This window comes from Mya arenaria, chromosome 8 (genome assembly GCF_026914265.1).
Source record: "Mya arenaria isolate MELC-2E11 chromosome 8, ASM2691426v1".
Lineage (NCBI taxonomy): Eukaryota > Metazoa > Mollusca > Bivalvia > Myida > Myidae > Mya > Mya arenaria.
In genome coordinates, this window is record NC_069129.1 from 69,303,349 (window position 1) to 69,317,727 (window position 14,379).

At 36.8% G+C, this 14,379-nt stretch overlaps 1 protein-coding gene and 1 pseudogene across 1 annotated transcript; both read left to right on the forward strand.

Moving 5' to 3' along the window:
* The first annotated feature begins 317 nt into the window (after nt 1–317).
* On the forward strand, nt 318–983 carry LOC128244801 (uncharacterized; annotated as a pseudogene).
* A 5,627-nt stretch (nt 984–6,610) lies between these two features.
* Nucleotides 6,611–13,616, forward strand: LOC128244802 (E3 ubiquitin-protein ligase TRIM71-like). Its single transcript, XM_052962882.1, has one exon. The coding sequence runs from the start codon at nt 6,964–6,966 to the stop codon at nt 9,262–9,264; it is 2,301 nt and encodes a 766-aa protein (XP_052818842.1). The 5' UTR covers nt 6,611–6,963; the 3' UTR covers nt 9,265–13,616.
* Nucleotides 13,617–14,379: the final 763 nt, after the last annotated feature.

Genomic DNA, 14,379 nt, shown 5'->3' on the forward strand with positions numbered 1-14,379 from the left:
AGGAATGACCTTGGCATATGCTTATTTTGAGATGAGCGATCTGCGGCCTTTTATGTTCAATGGGCTATCGTGTTTTTCTATTGGACCAGTGGAAAACGCTGAAAAAAAGACCAACTACTTCCTTTCTTCGTAAATTTCATTATGACAAAGGAAAATAATATCACGATTTAAATTTGAAATTCTCTGAATTAAACGGTACCTCATCTTAAAAGCTGTATTCAACTTGCTTCCAAAATAATTTAATTATTATAGTAATCAATGCCACAGCTATCTGGTGCTGGCTTCCATGAACTAGCCCATTGAATTGGATAAATAAGTATTTAAGATTGACCCTGAAAGACAACTGGTATATAAGATAATGGTATGAGCGCACTGTTCAGTTTGTAAACTCATTTCTGAACAATCGGCTGCACAAACTCGCTAGTTTGTCAACATGGCCATGATGGGGAGGACGAGTGTGGGTTTGCGGGCCACGGGGACCACTTGCCAGGTACCCAACCACCCCAAGGCGAAGCTCATGTATTACCTGGACTGTATGTGTACGGTATTGAAAATGGAGGATGAGGACGCGGACATCTCACGACTCCGGCGCTACAACAACTACGCGAGCTTGAGCAGCGCCGACACGGACCTTTTGATCTTGATCTGCCTGGCCCTTAAACCGGATGTCCTTCTCAACAAATGCATCTTCCAGAGCGACGCAATGTGCAAGGATTCCAGTAACGAGTTTTACGATTTGGAGGCTGTGCGGGACAGCCTACTAGTCGCGGGCAGCGTCGTCGTCGGAGGGCGTACGAAGAGGGTGTCGAAGATTATGACGTTCAAGATGAGCTGGTTGAATAATTACTGGATTAACCCGATGAAGGCCCTCATACAGGAGCAGGAGAACAAGCGTGTGGTTGTGCCATTATGTAACTTTTATACGGACAACGCCGTATTGGAGATCAATTGTATGGATAAAGCTATTAATAACATTTATGTGTGATTAGTTAAAACAAATCATAATTTGGTATTATAATTTAGAATTTCATTAATATCCTAAGAGAATATGATTGTATCCAGTGACTACCACTGTAAATAATACAAGTTATGAATCCTTGTATTTTGCTTCGAGCGTTTGGTTCCGTATAGAAATGGCGTGTCTGTTATCCGTTTAAAGAATTGTGATATATTTAGTTTTTTTTTTTTATTTTAATCATTAACAAAGTTATTATTCCAAAATAAAACAGGTAAAGTATCGCTTATTATTGCACGATACTACGTATAATCTACACCGGACGTCTACTGCGACGAACATAAGTAGTATTTTGGAAGTGGCAAACAATAGATACAATGGTACATACAAGTCCGGGTGTGGATGTTTTAAGTATCGTGCGAAATGAATGAGTTCTTAAACTGTCACAACGATGGCAAGGTCGTCAGAACCATCACTACCAGCATTACCAAAACCACGCCAATTTTATCGTTTTCATCGACGATCATTTTTACTATTCATTTATATATTTTACAACAAATATTTTTATTTTCATCTTTAACATTTAAGCTCATAATATAGACTAGTATTACTGCTACTAGCAGTTGCTGCTGCTGATGATGGTGGTGGTGGGTGATGATGATGATGATGGTGTTGGTGGTGGTGGTGGTGGTGGTGGTGGTGGTGGTGATGATGATGATGATGGTGGTGGTGGTGGTGGTGGTGGTGATGATGATGATGATGATGATGATGATGATGATGGTGGTGGTGGTGATGATGATGATGATGATGATGACGACGACGACGACGACGACGGCGGCGGCGGCGGCGGCGGCGGCGGCGGTGATGATGATGATGATGATGATGATGATGATGATGATGATGATGGTGATGGTGATGGTGATGGTGGTGGTGGTGGTGGTGATGATGATGATGATGATGATGATGATGATGATGATGATGATGATGATGATGATGATGATGATGATGATGATGATGATGGTCACGTTTGGGACCTCTACAAAGTTTGAGGTTTCGTGACCTAAGCGAGTTTTTCAACTATTGATCGAAAACTGCGTATTTTTACCTTACGGTCACAACGACCATGACCTTTGACCCACTGACCTCAAAAGCCATAGAGTTCATCTGCTGGTCAAGGATCAAGGTTTTCTCTGTTGGTCATGTCCAACCTGCATACCACGTTTAAGAACCCTGGGTCTAAGCGTTCTTCAGATTTTGATCGGAAACCGTGGTGCGGTCGGATGGACGGACAGACTATTAGCATGTAGGCGCTGTAATACTAACTTAAGGTTTAATGAGTTAAGCGTGACACAAGCTTGGGATGAATAAGTGAAAATCTACACTCTTTCAGTTCATAAGGGGTATGATAATAATAACTGAGTTGTTATCCATATCACATCTTAAGTCGTTCTTAACTCAAGACAATTTCCTAAAATGCCCATGGTCAAATTAAGAAAAAAGATACAAGTTTTTTTTAACATTTAAACTTATGTTTACTGCATAAAATTAATATAAATGAATTGTTTTAGATACTTTTTAGTTATTATATCATATGACCAGTGGGAATTTAAGAAAATGAATTGAGTTAGGAAATGACTTAAGTTAGGAAATGACTTAAGATGTTTTATGCATACCGTCCCAGGAGCATATACAAAAAAAGAAAAAAAGAAATTCAACGTAAATATATAACAAGTGTAATGATATTGATTATCAAAAATGAGCATTGATGGTATTTGAAATACCATACTTACACTGTTATTCTCATAAAATATTTCGACTGAACGCTAAAGAATATTGATTTGAAGAAAGGGAAGTTATAAGACAATGCTACGGCCATGCTTATTGCATAGTTGGGTTACGTACAGTTCCTACATTATTACATCATTCACAGTTTTAAATGTAATGAAATGTTATAGAATTTTCAAGTTTACCCAATGGTTAAAAATCAGATTATTTTAGATTAGCAAAACACCCTCCAAAACTTGTTTCTGAGGTTTGATGAACCGGGTCCTAAGCCTGGTAAACCATAATATTAAAAACCCGTGGCCGACGAATTTTGGGACAGGTTATTAAATACCCATTAAAACCATAATACATATACATTAATTTGGAGATAGAATGATGAACAATGACTTCGATCATAGTTACCTCACATATATTGCGAATTCCAAAATTCGAGTCACTGTGTAAAAGACCAATGAAACTTAGAGCAGTGAAAACTATATATGAATTATTAATCGCCGCAAATTTAAAAATATTTCGTTAAAAAACTCCTGTTTAACACTGTATTTTTAAGGAATAAACTGTATTTTGCTTAATCGTTTATTAGAATATTTTTGTTAAACATTTAACACGTGTGTGTGTGTGCGCGCGCGCGAGCGTGCGTGCGTGCATGTGTTGCGCACGCGTGTTTACGCGCGCGCGCGTGTGTGTGTCTGTGTGTGTGTGTGCGTACGTGTGTGTGCGCGCGCGCGTGTGTGTGTAGAGGACGGGGCGTATGCGTTATCCCAGGGCAGTTCATGGCCACCTCACTGTCATCGCATTTTGTAGTCAACTAGTTACAAAAATCGTTTGTTGTGTTACCATACTTCCTGTTTTTTTTACAAAGGATGAAACATTTAGGTTCCATTGTTGTGCGAATATTTCCGGACAAGGAAGGTTAATATATTGTTGTCCGGTTGTTTGCGGACACGGAAGTTGAATACATTTTCACCTCATGAAGGTGCATAATGGCGTCAAGGTAGTAGCGTCAAAACAAACCAAAATATTCAATACTTTGTTATACATATACATATCAATGGCTGAAACAGTAGCACCAGTAGTACGTAGAGTGTACTCCCACATGTCGCACATCTGGGTCAGTATTCTAAAAGCATTCTAGTTAATTTACTACCTTAAGTCACTTTCCTAATTTAATCAGCTAACCGGCCATATTATATAAAACTGATATTTCTGAAATACGTTAGTTTTATTGTCTTCATTGAAAATACACACATGCTACGTTAAAACACTCTTATATATACATTTCTTTGAATTTGACTATTAAAATTTTAAGGAATCGAAATTAGTAAATGACTTAAGATTCTTTATGAATTCGGATTTCTATAACGGATCGTTGTTATAATTTGAACCTTAAACCTGTTTGGTACTTCAACTGAGTTTTCAACTTTAATTCTGGCGAAAGTGAAGTTTTAACAAATACATATAAAACTCATAATATAATTTAGATTCACTATACGACTATAATATCTTTATTGAAACAGGTCTAGGAAACCTGGAGTATTTGGTTCTAGTAGTTTAAATACCAACCAATGCAAACATATATACATATGAAACACCGTACCTATAACTTAAGTTGCACAAGCTCCCTTTTGAGGTTTTGTTTTAACTTTTCCGACGACAGTAACTTACAGTACCGTGTCATTGACATTATTTTATAACTTGTAGGTTTTCTTGCTGTGCGTTTTCCGTTTATAACATGCCGTTACATGTACTCATATAGACAAATAATAACAATAACAGGTACATGTAATGTGTTAATTATTGATCTGGAAACATTTCAGTGCAATATGATAAGGGAGGCAAGTCGTAATATAATTGTGACAAAATATTTCGGACATAAAAACATATTCCTTAAACCAATTTCCAAATACGTGCATACAAAGGTGTTCGTTACATGGCCTGGATACAGTATGACATATTGTTTTATATATTTATTTTTTTAATAGTATTATTTATTTATTTTTATTTTAATTATTATTTATTTTGGTCAAAATAGTGAATATATGTCATTTAAAAAAATATTCCACAATTTTTTTCATGAAAGAAAATTAGTAAAATATATTTATTTATATAGTATACTTATTTTCTTTCATGAAATTTTTTGGAATAATTGTTTAAATGACATGTATTCACTATCTTGACCGAAATAAATAAATAATAAAAATAAAATAAAAATAAACTTTAAAAAAATAAATATTAAAAATAAAAAAATATATAAAAAAAGAATGTATTACTGTATCCAGGCAATGTGACGAGCACCTGTACGTGCATACATCTCTCGTGTTCTTTGTTAGCCTTTAACACATGCCCTCGTCTGTGACTGCCACGCATGCCCCGTATTTCCAGCATCACGGCACGCATGTCTTAAGATTCAATTGTACACAATAGCACAATATTTTTACTCATGTTCCTTGTCTCATACGAACACGCATGTCCCGTTCACCATGTATGTGCGCACCTCTTATGCAATGATGTATGTGCGCATGTCTTAGGTCTAGTCCACCGGTCTTAGGTCCACTTGTGTGTACGCGTTAATAGTGCCCCATGTATCACATGTCCTGTGTCCCGCGTTTGTACGCATAGCAAATGTACCATGGTTGTACTCATATCCAGTTCCCGTGAAAGTAGTGTTCCTGTTATTGCAAGCATGTCCAATAAGTTCCCCCACGCCTGTAAGCAAGTCCCGTCCACGCGCGAATGCATGTTCCTTGTACTGTACACATGTCCATTGCTCTGTTTTGCTCGAATGTACATTGCACCGTCCGTCTAAAACCATGTCCCGTGTACCATGCTTGTATCCATGCCCCGAACACCGTGATTGAACACAAGTTGTTTTTATCCCATGCTTGCGAGTATATCCGTGTCATATTCGTGTTTTCATGTCCAGTGCCTCGTGCGTCCACTAAAGCATTGCGTCACATACTTTCACACATTTCCAGAGCATCATTATTCCACAAATGCCGCGTGCCCCATATAGGTACGCAAATCTCCTGGCCAATGTTTGTACATGTATACGCATGATCGTGTCCAATGCTCCAACACATGCCTATTGTTCCAGGCGTGTCGGCATATCCCGAATACATCCCTTGCCCTATACTTAACGCATGTCTCATAAAATGCTTGCATGCATGACCCACGCCCCATATTAGTACGTATGTCTCTAGCCCCAAGCCACCATTAATGACCCGCGCCTTATGTCGTCACAGACATCCAGATTCAAATGCGTGCACACATTTCCCTTTGCCATTGCACTTTCGTATGCGCATACCCTATATGCTTCTACACAAGTCTTAAGCCCAATATTTGAATATATACATGCATGATCAGATAAATCGTTGATGTCTTTTTCTTGTCGTTTTATTAGTAGTATAGTGCGCACTATGATATATGCTGGGTCTGATCTGTAAACATAAAATCGAACAAATTAGTGCCCACAGCAGCTTTTGGGACAGCATGTTGTTCGTGTTATGTAGAGCCGTTTTGTCTTGATTTTCTGATGGATGAATCTTATGTAATAAGGTCAAAGGTGCAACGAGATCACGTGACTATTATGAATGAACGAGTACTCAGAAAGTTTATCTTGATATTTAACTGTATTTGAATGCTAATAAGAGTCAGTCGTTTGTAAAAAAATTGTAGTAGAAATAAATGTCATTAAGCAGCTTAAAATTTGCATTTAGAGACTCCGACCTTGCTTAAAATTGATAAATACTCAATTTACGCACAGTTCGCTGTTTACGTTTGTTTACTTGGCGATGGTCCAAATATATATGCTTCGCGTGATTTGATTGGTCGGCTCGCTTGATTGACATTAAAACTCGGTAATTGGGTTACTCCGCCTTTACATTGAAGCTGAAGATGGCGACCCACGATCAACATCGTGGAATTTTATGCAAATTGTTGCAAAACCAGTGCATTCCTGGATATTAAATGTTCAGCAGAGGATTATACTATGTCAAAACAATTAAACGACATGTGACGGACTACGTTTATTCGGCAGAACACATCAGAAACAGTGAACATTTCGAATGTGTACAATCTCCAAGGACAGAAACTGAGTAAAACTTGGACACGACATATGTCAGTCTGACCTACTATTTGTCACAGTACCCAAAACAAACAAAATGTGATTAGGAGGCCATTTCGAATAGTTTTTAACCGCTCTACCTCATGAATTCACGTCGTAAATGGCCAGTATATCGGATGCTCTAGGGGATCACGGCGTTTGTCCGCTGTGCCGTGACCAGTTTCGGGACCCCCGGGTGTTGCCCTGTTTGCACTCGTTCTGTAAGGACTGCCTTGAGCGGTGCCACCATGACCAGGGTCTCAATGACTCCTTTGCTTGCCCATCGTGCAAGCAGCCGGGGTCGCTCAACTCTGGTGGGATCGAGGGAATACCTTCTAGCATCTTTATTTCAAACATTCTTGACGTTATGGTCTCACAAGATGAGTATGAAAATGGTGAAATAAATGCCAACTTTGGAGATTGCTTCTGTAACTGCTCAGAAGGAAGTCGAGCTACCTCACTATGTAAGAACTGCCATGAATACCTGTGTGACAACTGTGTCAAGGCACACCAACGGGTGCGTCTCACCAAAGACCACTTCATTGAAAGTATAAAACGCCGAGGATTTCAGCATCAGATTACACCAACAGTTTCTTTGAATTCCCCAAGTCTTTCCACTGCCCAAGGCGATCGTCAGAACACTCCATGCTCTAAGCATGAACATGAAATATTACGCGTTTATTGTGACAGCTGCCTTACACCAATTTGCCGTGAGTGCACAATGACGGAGCATGTTGGTCACAGCATCATCTACCTCAAAGATGCCATCGATAATTCCAAATCTGTTACTGTCAAGTTATTAAAAGATGCAAGAGCTGGAATGAAGGCTATCGAAGAAAGTCTTCAGCTAACTCAGGGTATGGCTGAACGGGTTGAGCTAAGATCACAAGCAGTTTCTAATGAAATTAGGAATATAACACGTCGACACATGGCTGCTCTGGAAGAACGCGAGCGAGATCTCTTAAGACGTGTTGAGAAGATACGCCAGGTAAAAGGCAAATCCTTACACGTGCAAATGGATGACTTAAAGCAAGGATTGATGTCAATAAGCAGGACTGTTGAAGATGTGGAAAGTGTTTTGAACAATGGTCGTGATGTTGATATTCTTAAAACGAATGAAAGCATGGTTAACGAAATGCAGAAGCTTAGAGCTTTACGTGGACACTTTGAACCACATGAAGACGACAGTATTCTTTTTACACCCCCTGATGCAGCTTTACATATTGCCATTTCAAAACTTGGCTTCATTAGCAGCAGTGCTTATGCCCCTAACTGCATTGCATATGGCGATGGATTGAAGAGAGCCCTGAAAGGAAAGATTGCCATGTTTGCAATCCAGGCAAAAGATCATCTCGGCGAGCAGCGGGTTGTTGGTGGAGACCCTATCCAGTGCTTGATTAGCAGTCCAGAGGGTGCCATGTATCGCACAGAGGAACTGGATCGTCAAAATGGAACATACAATGTCTCCTACCGGCCGCAATGTGAAGGAAAGCATGTAATATCTGTGATGATCAATGGAAAGCATATCCATGAAAGTCCATTCTCTGTTGAGGTTCGTAGTGGCCGTAACTATGCCACTGTTGGGCAGATGCTGGCTCAGTTTGGAGGGGAAGGTGAAGAGCCAGGCAAGTTGTGTCGTCCTTGGGGAATCTGCTTCCATAAAGAAGGTTTCATACTGGTTGCTGATCGCAGCAACAATCGTATACAGGCTTTTAATATAAATGGGGTGTATCAGTATCATTTTGGTTCAGCAGGTACGCGCAATGGTCAGTTTGACCGGCCGGCTGGAGTGGCCTCTGATATTCAAGGCCGCGTTGTGGTGGCCGACAAGGATAACCATCGTATTCAAATATTCACTGTAGATGGAACATTTCTGCACAAGTTTGGTGAGAAAGGAAATAAGAATGGTCAGTTTAACTATCCATGGGATGTAGCGATAAACTCAGAGGGAAAAATTCTTGTGTCAGATACAAGAAACCATCGTATCCAGCTGTTCACGAGTGATGGACTGTTCATAAACAAGTATGGATTTGATGGAGCCCTGTGGAAGCACTTTGACTCACCACGTGGGGTGTGCTTCAACAACGAAGGGCAAATGGTTGTTACCGATTTCAACAATCATCGTCTTCTCGTTATTCATCCAGATTTCCAGAACGCTAGATTCTTGGGAACGGAGGGCAGTGCAAATGGACAGTTCATGCGTCCACAAGGCGTTGTTGTAGACCAGGAAGGAAACATTATTGTCGCCGACTCCCGAAACCATAGAATCCAGGTGTTCCAACCCAATGGGAACTACATGTGCAAGTTTGGCTCTCCGGGCTCTGGACCGGGCCAGCTTGACCGACCATCTGGTATCTGTGTTCTTCCGGACAGCCGCATTCTTGTTGTTGACTTTGGAAATAATCGTGTGGAAGTATTTTAAATGCTTTGCCCTTGTAAAGGGTCTGCTTACTGCCTTGCTCAGGTTTTAACTCAGGTGTTGCCTGGTTAGTTTATGTAAATCTATTGAGTTTGATTGCCAAAGGCATGTTGTTAAATGCTCAGGGAAAATTAGAAGTGAGCCAGTTTAATGCTTCTCAGTATTTTTATTTCACAATGGTGCAACAGGTGTTTTTATCATGTATGTTTGACATACTGAGGCTGTTCAGGCTGTAACCATTTTTTATCAATAACTACCAAGGCCATTTTGTACACATGTGGCATTAAATGTAGAATGTTGTTCAATTTCACATATATTTTTTCAAATGGTATTTGATAAGTCTGATTTCTTCATAAATTCAGCATAGACAGTATGAACTAAAATATTTCCTTTACACTAAAATTTGTTTGATACACACTTAGAAATAAAGTAGAGGTACATCTGAGGTACATTTTATGAAGGTAAAACATAAATTGTTGAGGTATTGAGAAGCCTTAAACTGATTCACATTAAATGATTGTCATAAAGTACAGCTTATATTGCATGTGTGTGTCCACTTAATGCTGCCACTTGCTTTCTGCAAAGAGTATTATTATAAATGTATTTAGGTATGAAAGGGAGTTGAATATATATGCATTTAAACCTTTAAAGTGTATGCACAATGTATTATGGCTTGTATCTCTTGGTTGTTAATATTGCGATTGAACAGAAATATGCCATTTTTGATATATCATCAATATTTTTTCACCATTTCGTAACAAACATGATATTTGGTTTTTCCGATTTAATAATGAAAGCATGAAATTCTGACTCAAATAAATTTTAACTTCTGTAACATAATTAGTTTCTGATGCACATGTGCTGAAAAATGTGAGCCTTAGACCAAGTTGTTCAATATTTATCAGTTACCATAAATATGCTGGGCAAAGCACCTACATGTAGGTATGGATCAAAGGTTAGTCTGGCCGACTTATGTGATTCAATTTAAAATTTGCGCAGTACTTGAATTGTTTAATGATCAGTTGACAAAGCAGGTAAACAAAGCTTAAGATGATCAAGTCTACAATACTTTACTTTATTTGAAATATAATAATGATATTTTCATGTAATATAATACATATTTTCTCAAAATTATTATCATAAAGAGTAAAACATTGAATGTATGAATACTCAAAGGACTGTTTAGTACAACATAATAGTAGATGGTGTGTTTAGCTCACAATCTGTACTATGATCATGAATAAAGATAAAGCTGGTCAGTGGTTAGAAGTTGGCAACCTGCCAAGCCTGTGTGTATACATGAGTGGTCAGTTACATCATTTGACCTTGCTCTCTGTGAAGTAAACAAAACCTGGGCCAGTTGGAGGGAAAGTGGCCTATAAGAAATGGGCTTAAAGTAAGGGTACATTTTGTTTCAATTTGGCCAGTGATTTAATTATCTTAGATATTTTACATGTTACTGCAAACAATTGACAGTGAAAATATCTATAAAAAGCTAGAGGCGTGATCATTGAGAGTGGTTGATTCTTTTTAAAATAATTTGTTCAAATGGAATTCAACCATCTATATGAAATTTCTAAAAGGTATGTAAATTCATTTCTGACCATAAAGGTCATTTTCCCATGGTGTGGCCAAAGCTGAAAGATTGAGTGGTCATTTGCTAGATACCATGTTTGTGTTTGGTTAATACAATCTGCAGGGAGTGACCACTGATCAAGTTGATCTCCTAACAAACACACTGACCACAGGTATTGAGAATATCAAATGTAGAATGATATGGGACCATGCTTCAATCTGGCTTGATATTTTATAGAATATTCTAAATACTGGTTTAATATCTGCATAGAAAATGATACATAAAAATGAATGTTGATTCATTGCCCAGCTAGTCATGTGCATCTGAAACTACTTGTTATTTTATTAAACAAGTTAAACTTCTGTAAAAATCTTTTACCATGTTTAAGGTTTCTTACTTGTTCGCACTATGATATTATTATGCAAATTTAGTGTACCGTGTGAATATATATGGTTTAATAGTTGAGAATTACTAGTTAGATGCTACCAAATTATATGTTCTTATTGTTAACTATGTTGTTGATGTTAAAAAAGCTTACTTACTTAGTCACTTTCCTAATTCAAATTGATATACATATCTCACTGGTCATATGATATAATTACTGGAATAATTTTCTGAAATACTTCCGTTTCATTAATGCTGCACTCTCACAGATTGAACATTTTTGACAACTTTTTTTATTGTTTGTCTTGGAACAAGCCAATTGTGGAACAAGCCAATTTTTGCGAAAATCCATGGAAACTTGTTATATAAGACTGCTGACAGAATGTTAGGATGCAGATTTTTCTATTTATGTTCAAAAATTGATGTTTTATGCATTTTTCTTAAACTGTTAGTAACAATTTAAGCCATAAAACATTAATTTTCGAACAGAAATATAAAAATCTACAATCTTTTGTTTTGTCAGCAATCTTATATCATTGATTTGCAGATATTTACGCAAAAATTTGATCTTTCCAACATAAAAAATAAAAAAGTTGTAAATATGGTAAATATGTTAGAGTGCAGCTTTAACATCATTGAAAATTTATACTTTTATTTTAAAATACTTCCAACAAATATTTTAATTTGACTATGGAAATTTCAACCTGATTTAAGTTAATTACTTGAAGAAATCTTATAATTACTGGCCTAGTGCTTGCTATAAGTTTGTATGTGTGTAGAAAAAGAAAGTTCAAAGAAAGCTTAATTCAATAATACTGTGGTGTGAATATGTATGTTTCATTTTAGCTTGCTTATAAACATTGTATTATTATTATATATTAATGTAAACATTGGAACCAGTGACTAAAGGAACGCTTTTTGTGCATGAAAATGCTTAAATTTGTTTGTTGACTTATGTTCTGTTTTTTTTTTCTTTTAAAGGGCTTCAGAAGTCATATTAACCAATTGCTACCTCAGGATTCTTTAAGTTTTGTAGCAGATGTGTTGTTATATGGTTCAGAAACTTAGCATGTAATGTGAAACGTTCACTCTGTTTTGCTTATTGATGTTGTTGTTATAACTATGATATATTTACATGTGTTTTTACATGTATACGTGAAAGAGCGCATCATCTAATGACTTCTTGTTATAATTGTGTGCTTGTTTTTTCATGAATAATTGATTGCTTTACTTTGTTTTTATCATGTAACATTATATAAAGGAGAGGTTCATGTTATTTGCATATTTTTGATTGCTAACATTATGACTGGGCATTGTCTAGGATAAATTGTTTTCAATATTAACTTAACAACGGAAACAGGACTGTGAAGACTTTCAGATGGATTTTAATTTGAATATCACTTCAAAATGATGCTATCTAATATACAATTTATTTTCCTCAAGAAAATTTATAAACAACATTCTTAGAATTCATATCCTTAGGTCTGTACTGGTGGCTTATTTTGGTAACTGTCTGCTAAATGTTGTAACAGGTCACATTTGCCTCTCCAATTCTGACCATAATGCTGCTCTATGAGCATGACTAACTGTTAAGAGGCTACCCTGGGGTCACAGGTTCATGTTTTATTGTTTACAAAGGTGATGGCCAATTAAATTCCCATTGATGGCAGGTAATTTTCTCTGATGATAAAGAGTGCTAGTGAGATTCGGAGGGTTGACTGCCCATTTCTGTTACATAATGTGATGTCACACACTAGTAATTTGCCAGTATGAAAGCCATTTTACCTCATGGATGGGTGTTTTTCAACATAAATGTCTGACTTGCATATTTAAACTAATACATTGACAGGCTTGATTTTGAAATGAACGTTGGTGCATTTACATAATATGGTATGAGCAGTTTAACATGTTCTAACAGGTGCAAGAATCCAGTTTAAATCCATCATCAATGTAACCATGCATCCTGTACTAAAAACAGCAAGAGGGAAGATGCACAATAGTATTACTTGCATATAGCATGCCTATCATAGTATCTTTGTTCTAATTTACACTCAGTAAAATCAGGAATTTGAGGAGTATCATGGCCCCACCCCCTGAGCAATTGCACCATTTTGTTCTTATACAAAGACCTTTCAGGATGAAGGGAACCATACTTGTAACCATCATAATTACATGTATTTGTAATACAATAAATGATTATACCTCTGCTGGAATTAATTACCTTAAAAGTTATGATGTAATACCTCAGCTTTCCACACTACCTCGCTTTTTGTACCTCAAGCCTGTTACCATGGTTACTAAAATTTGCTTAACCATTGAAAATAATATGTATTTTTATTGCTTGAAGAACTATATATATTTACTTAAATAACTATATATTATTGCTTGAAGAACTTAATATAGATGCATGAATAGCTATATATGTAAAGCTAATAGTTCATATAAATATATATATATATATATATATATATATATATATATATATATATATATATATATATATATATATATATATATAATATGTGCTTCTTAAACTAGACATATTACGATTGTTTATGTAATGATTGTGTGTAAATTATTGAATTCACCATTAAGTGTATATATATACATAATAATGTCAATAAGTTTTGCTTTGAAATTAAAGTGTTCAAAGACAAATGTATAAAACTGTGTGCACCAGTAAGTCACAACTGTCATTGCATTGTATACAACCATTCTAATAAGGTCATACTTTAGTTCCATAAGTACAACCAGACACCCTGAGATCAGATTTCACGTTTTATAGATTATGATGAGAGTGCAACTTTCATTATGTTGTTTCCTTGTTTCAATTGTTGAACCAATTTCTTGGCATTTTCTGTCCCTGGAATCCATGTGCACATGTACATATGTCAGATAATACTTCTGTAATGTCTTGAGGGGTGAATGTCTATAGGGGTGGGGTTGTCTTAAGGGGTGAATGTCTTCAGGGGTGAATGTGTTTTCAAGGGTGAATGTCTTGAGTGGTGGTTGTCTTGAGGGGTGACAGATGGTTAAATTGAGGGGTGAATGTCTTGAGGGGTGGTTGTTTTTAAGGATGAATGTCTTAAGGTGTGATTGTTTTAAAGGGTGAATGTCTTGAGGGGTGGTTGTATTCAGGGATGGTTAAATTGAGGGGT

What these genes read in the sequence shown, in the direction of transcription:
- LOC128244802 (XM_052962882.1), top strand. Translation starts at nt 6,964, where the DNA reads ATGGCCAGTATATCGGATGCTCTAGGGGATCACGGCGTTTGTCCGCTG.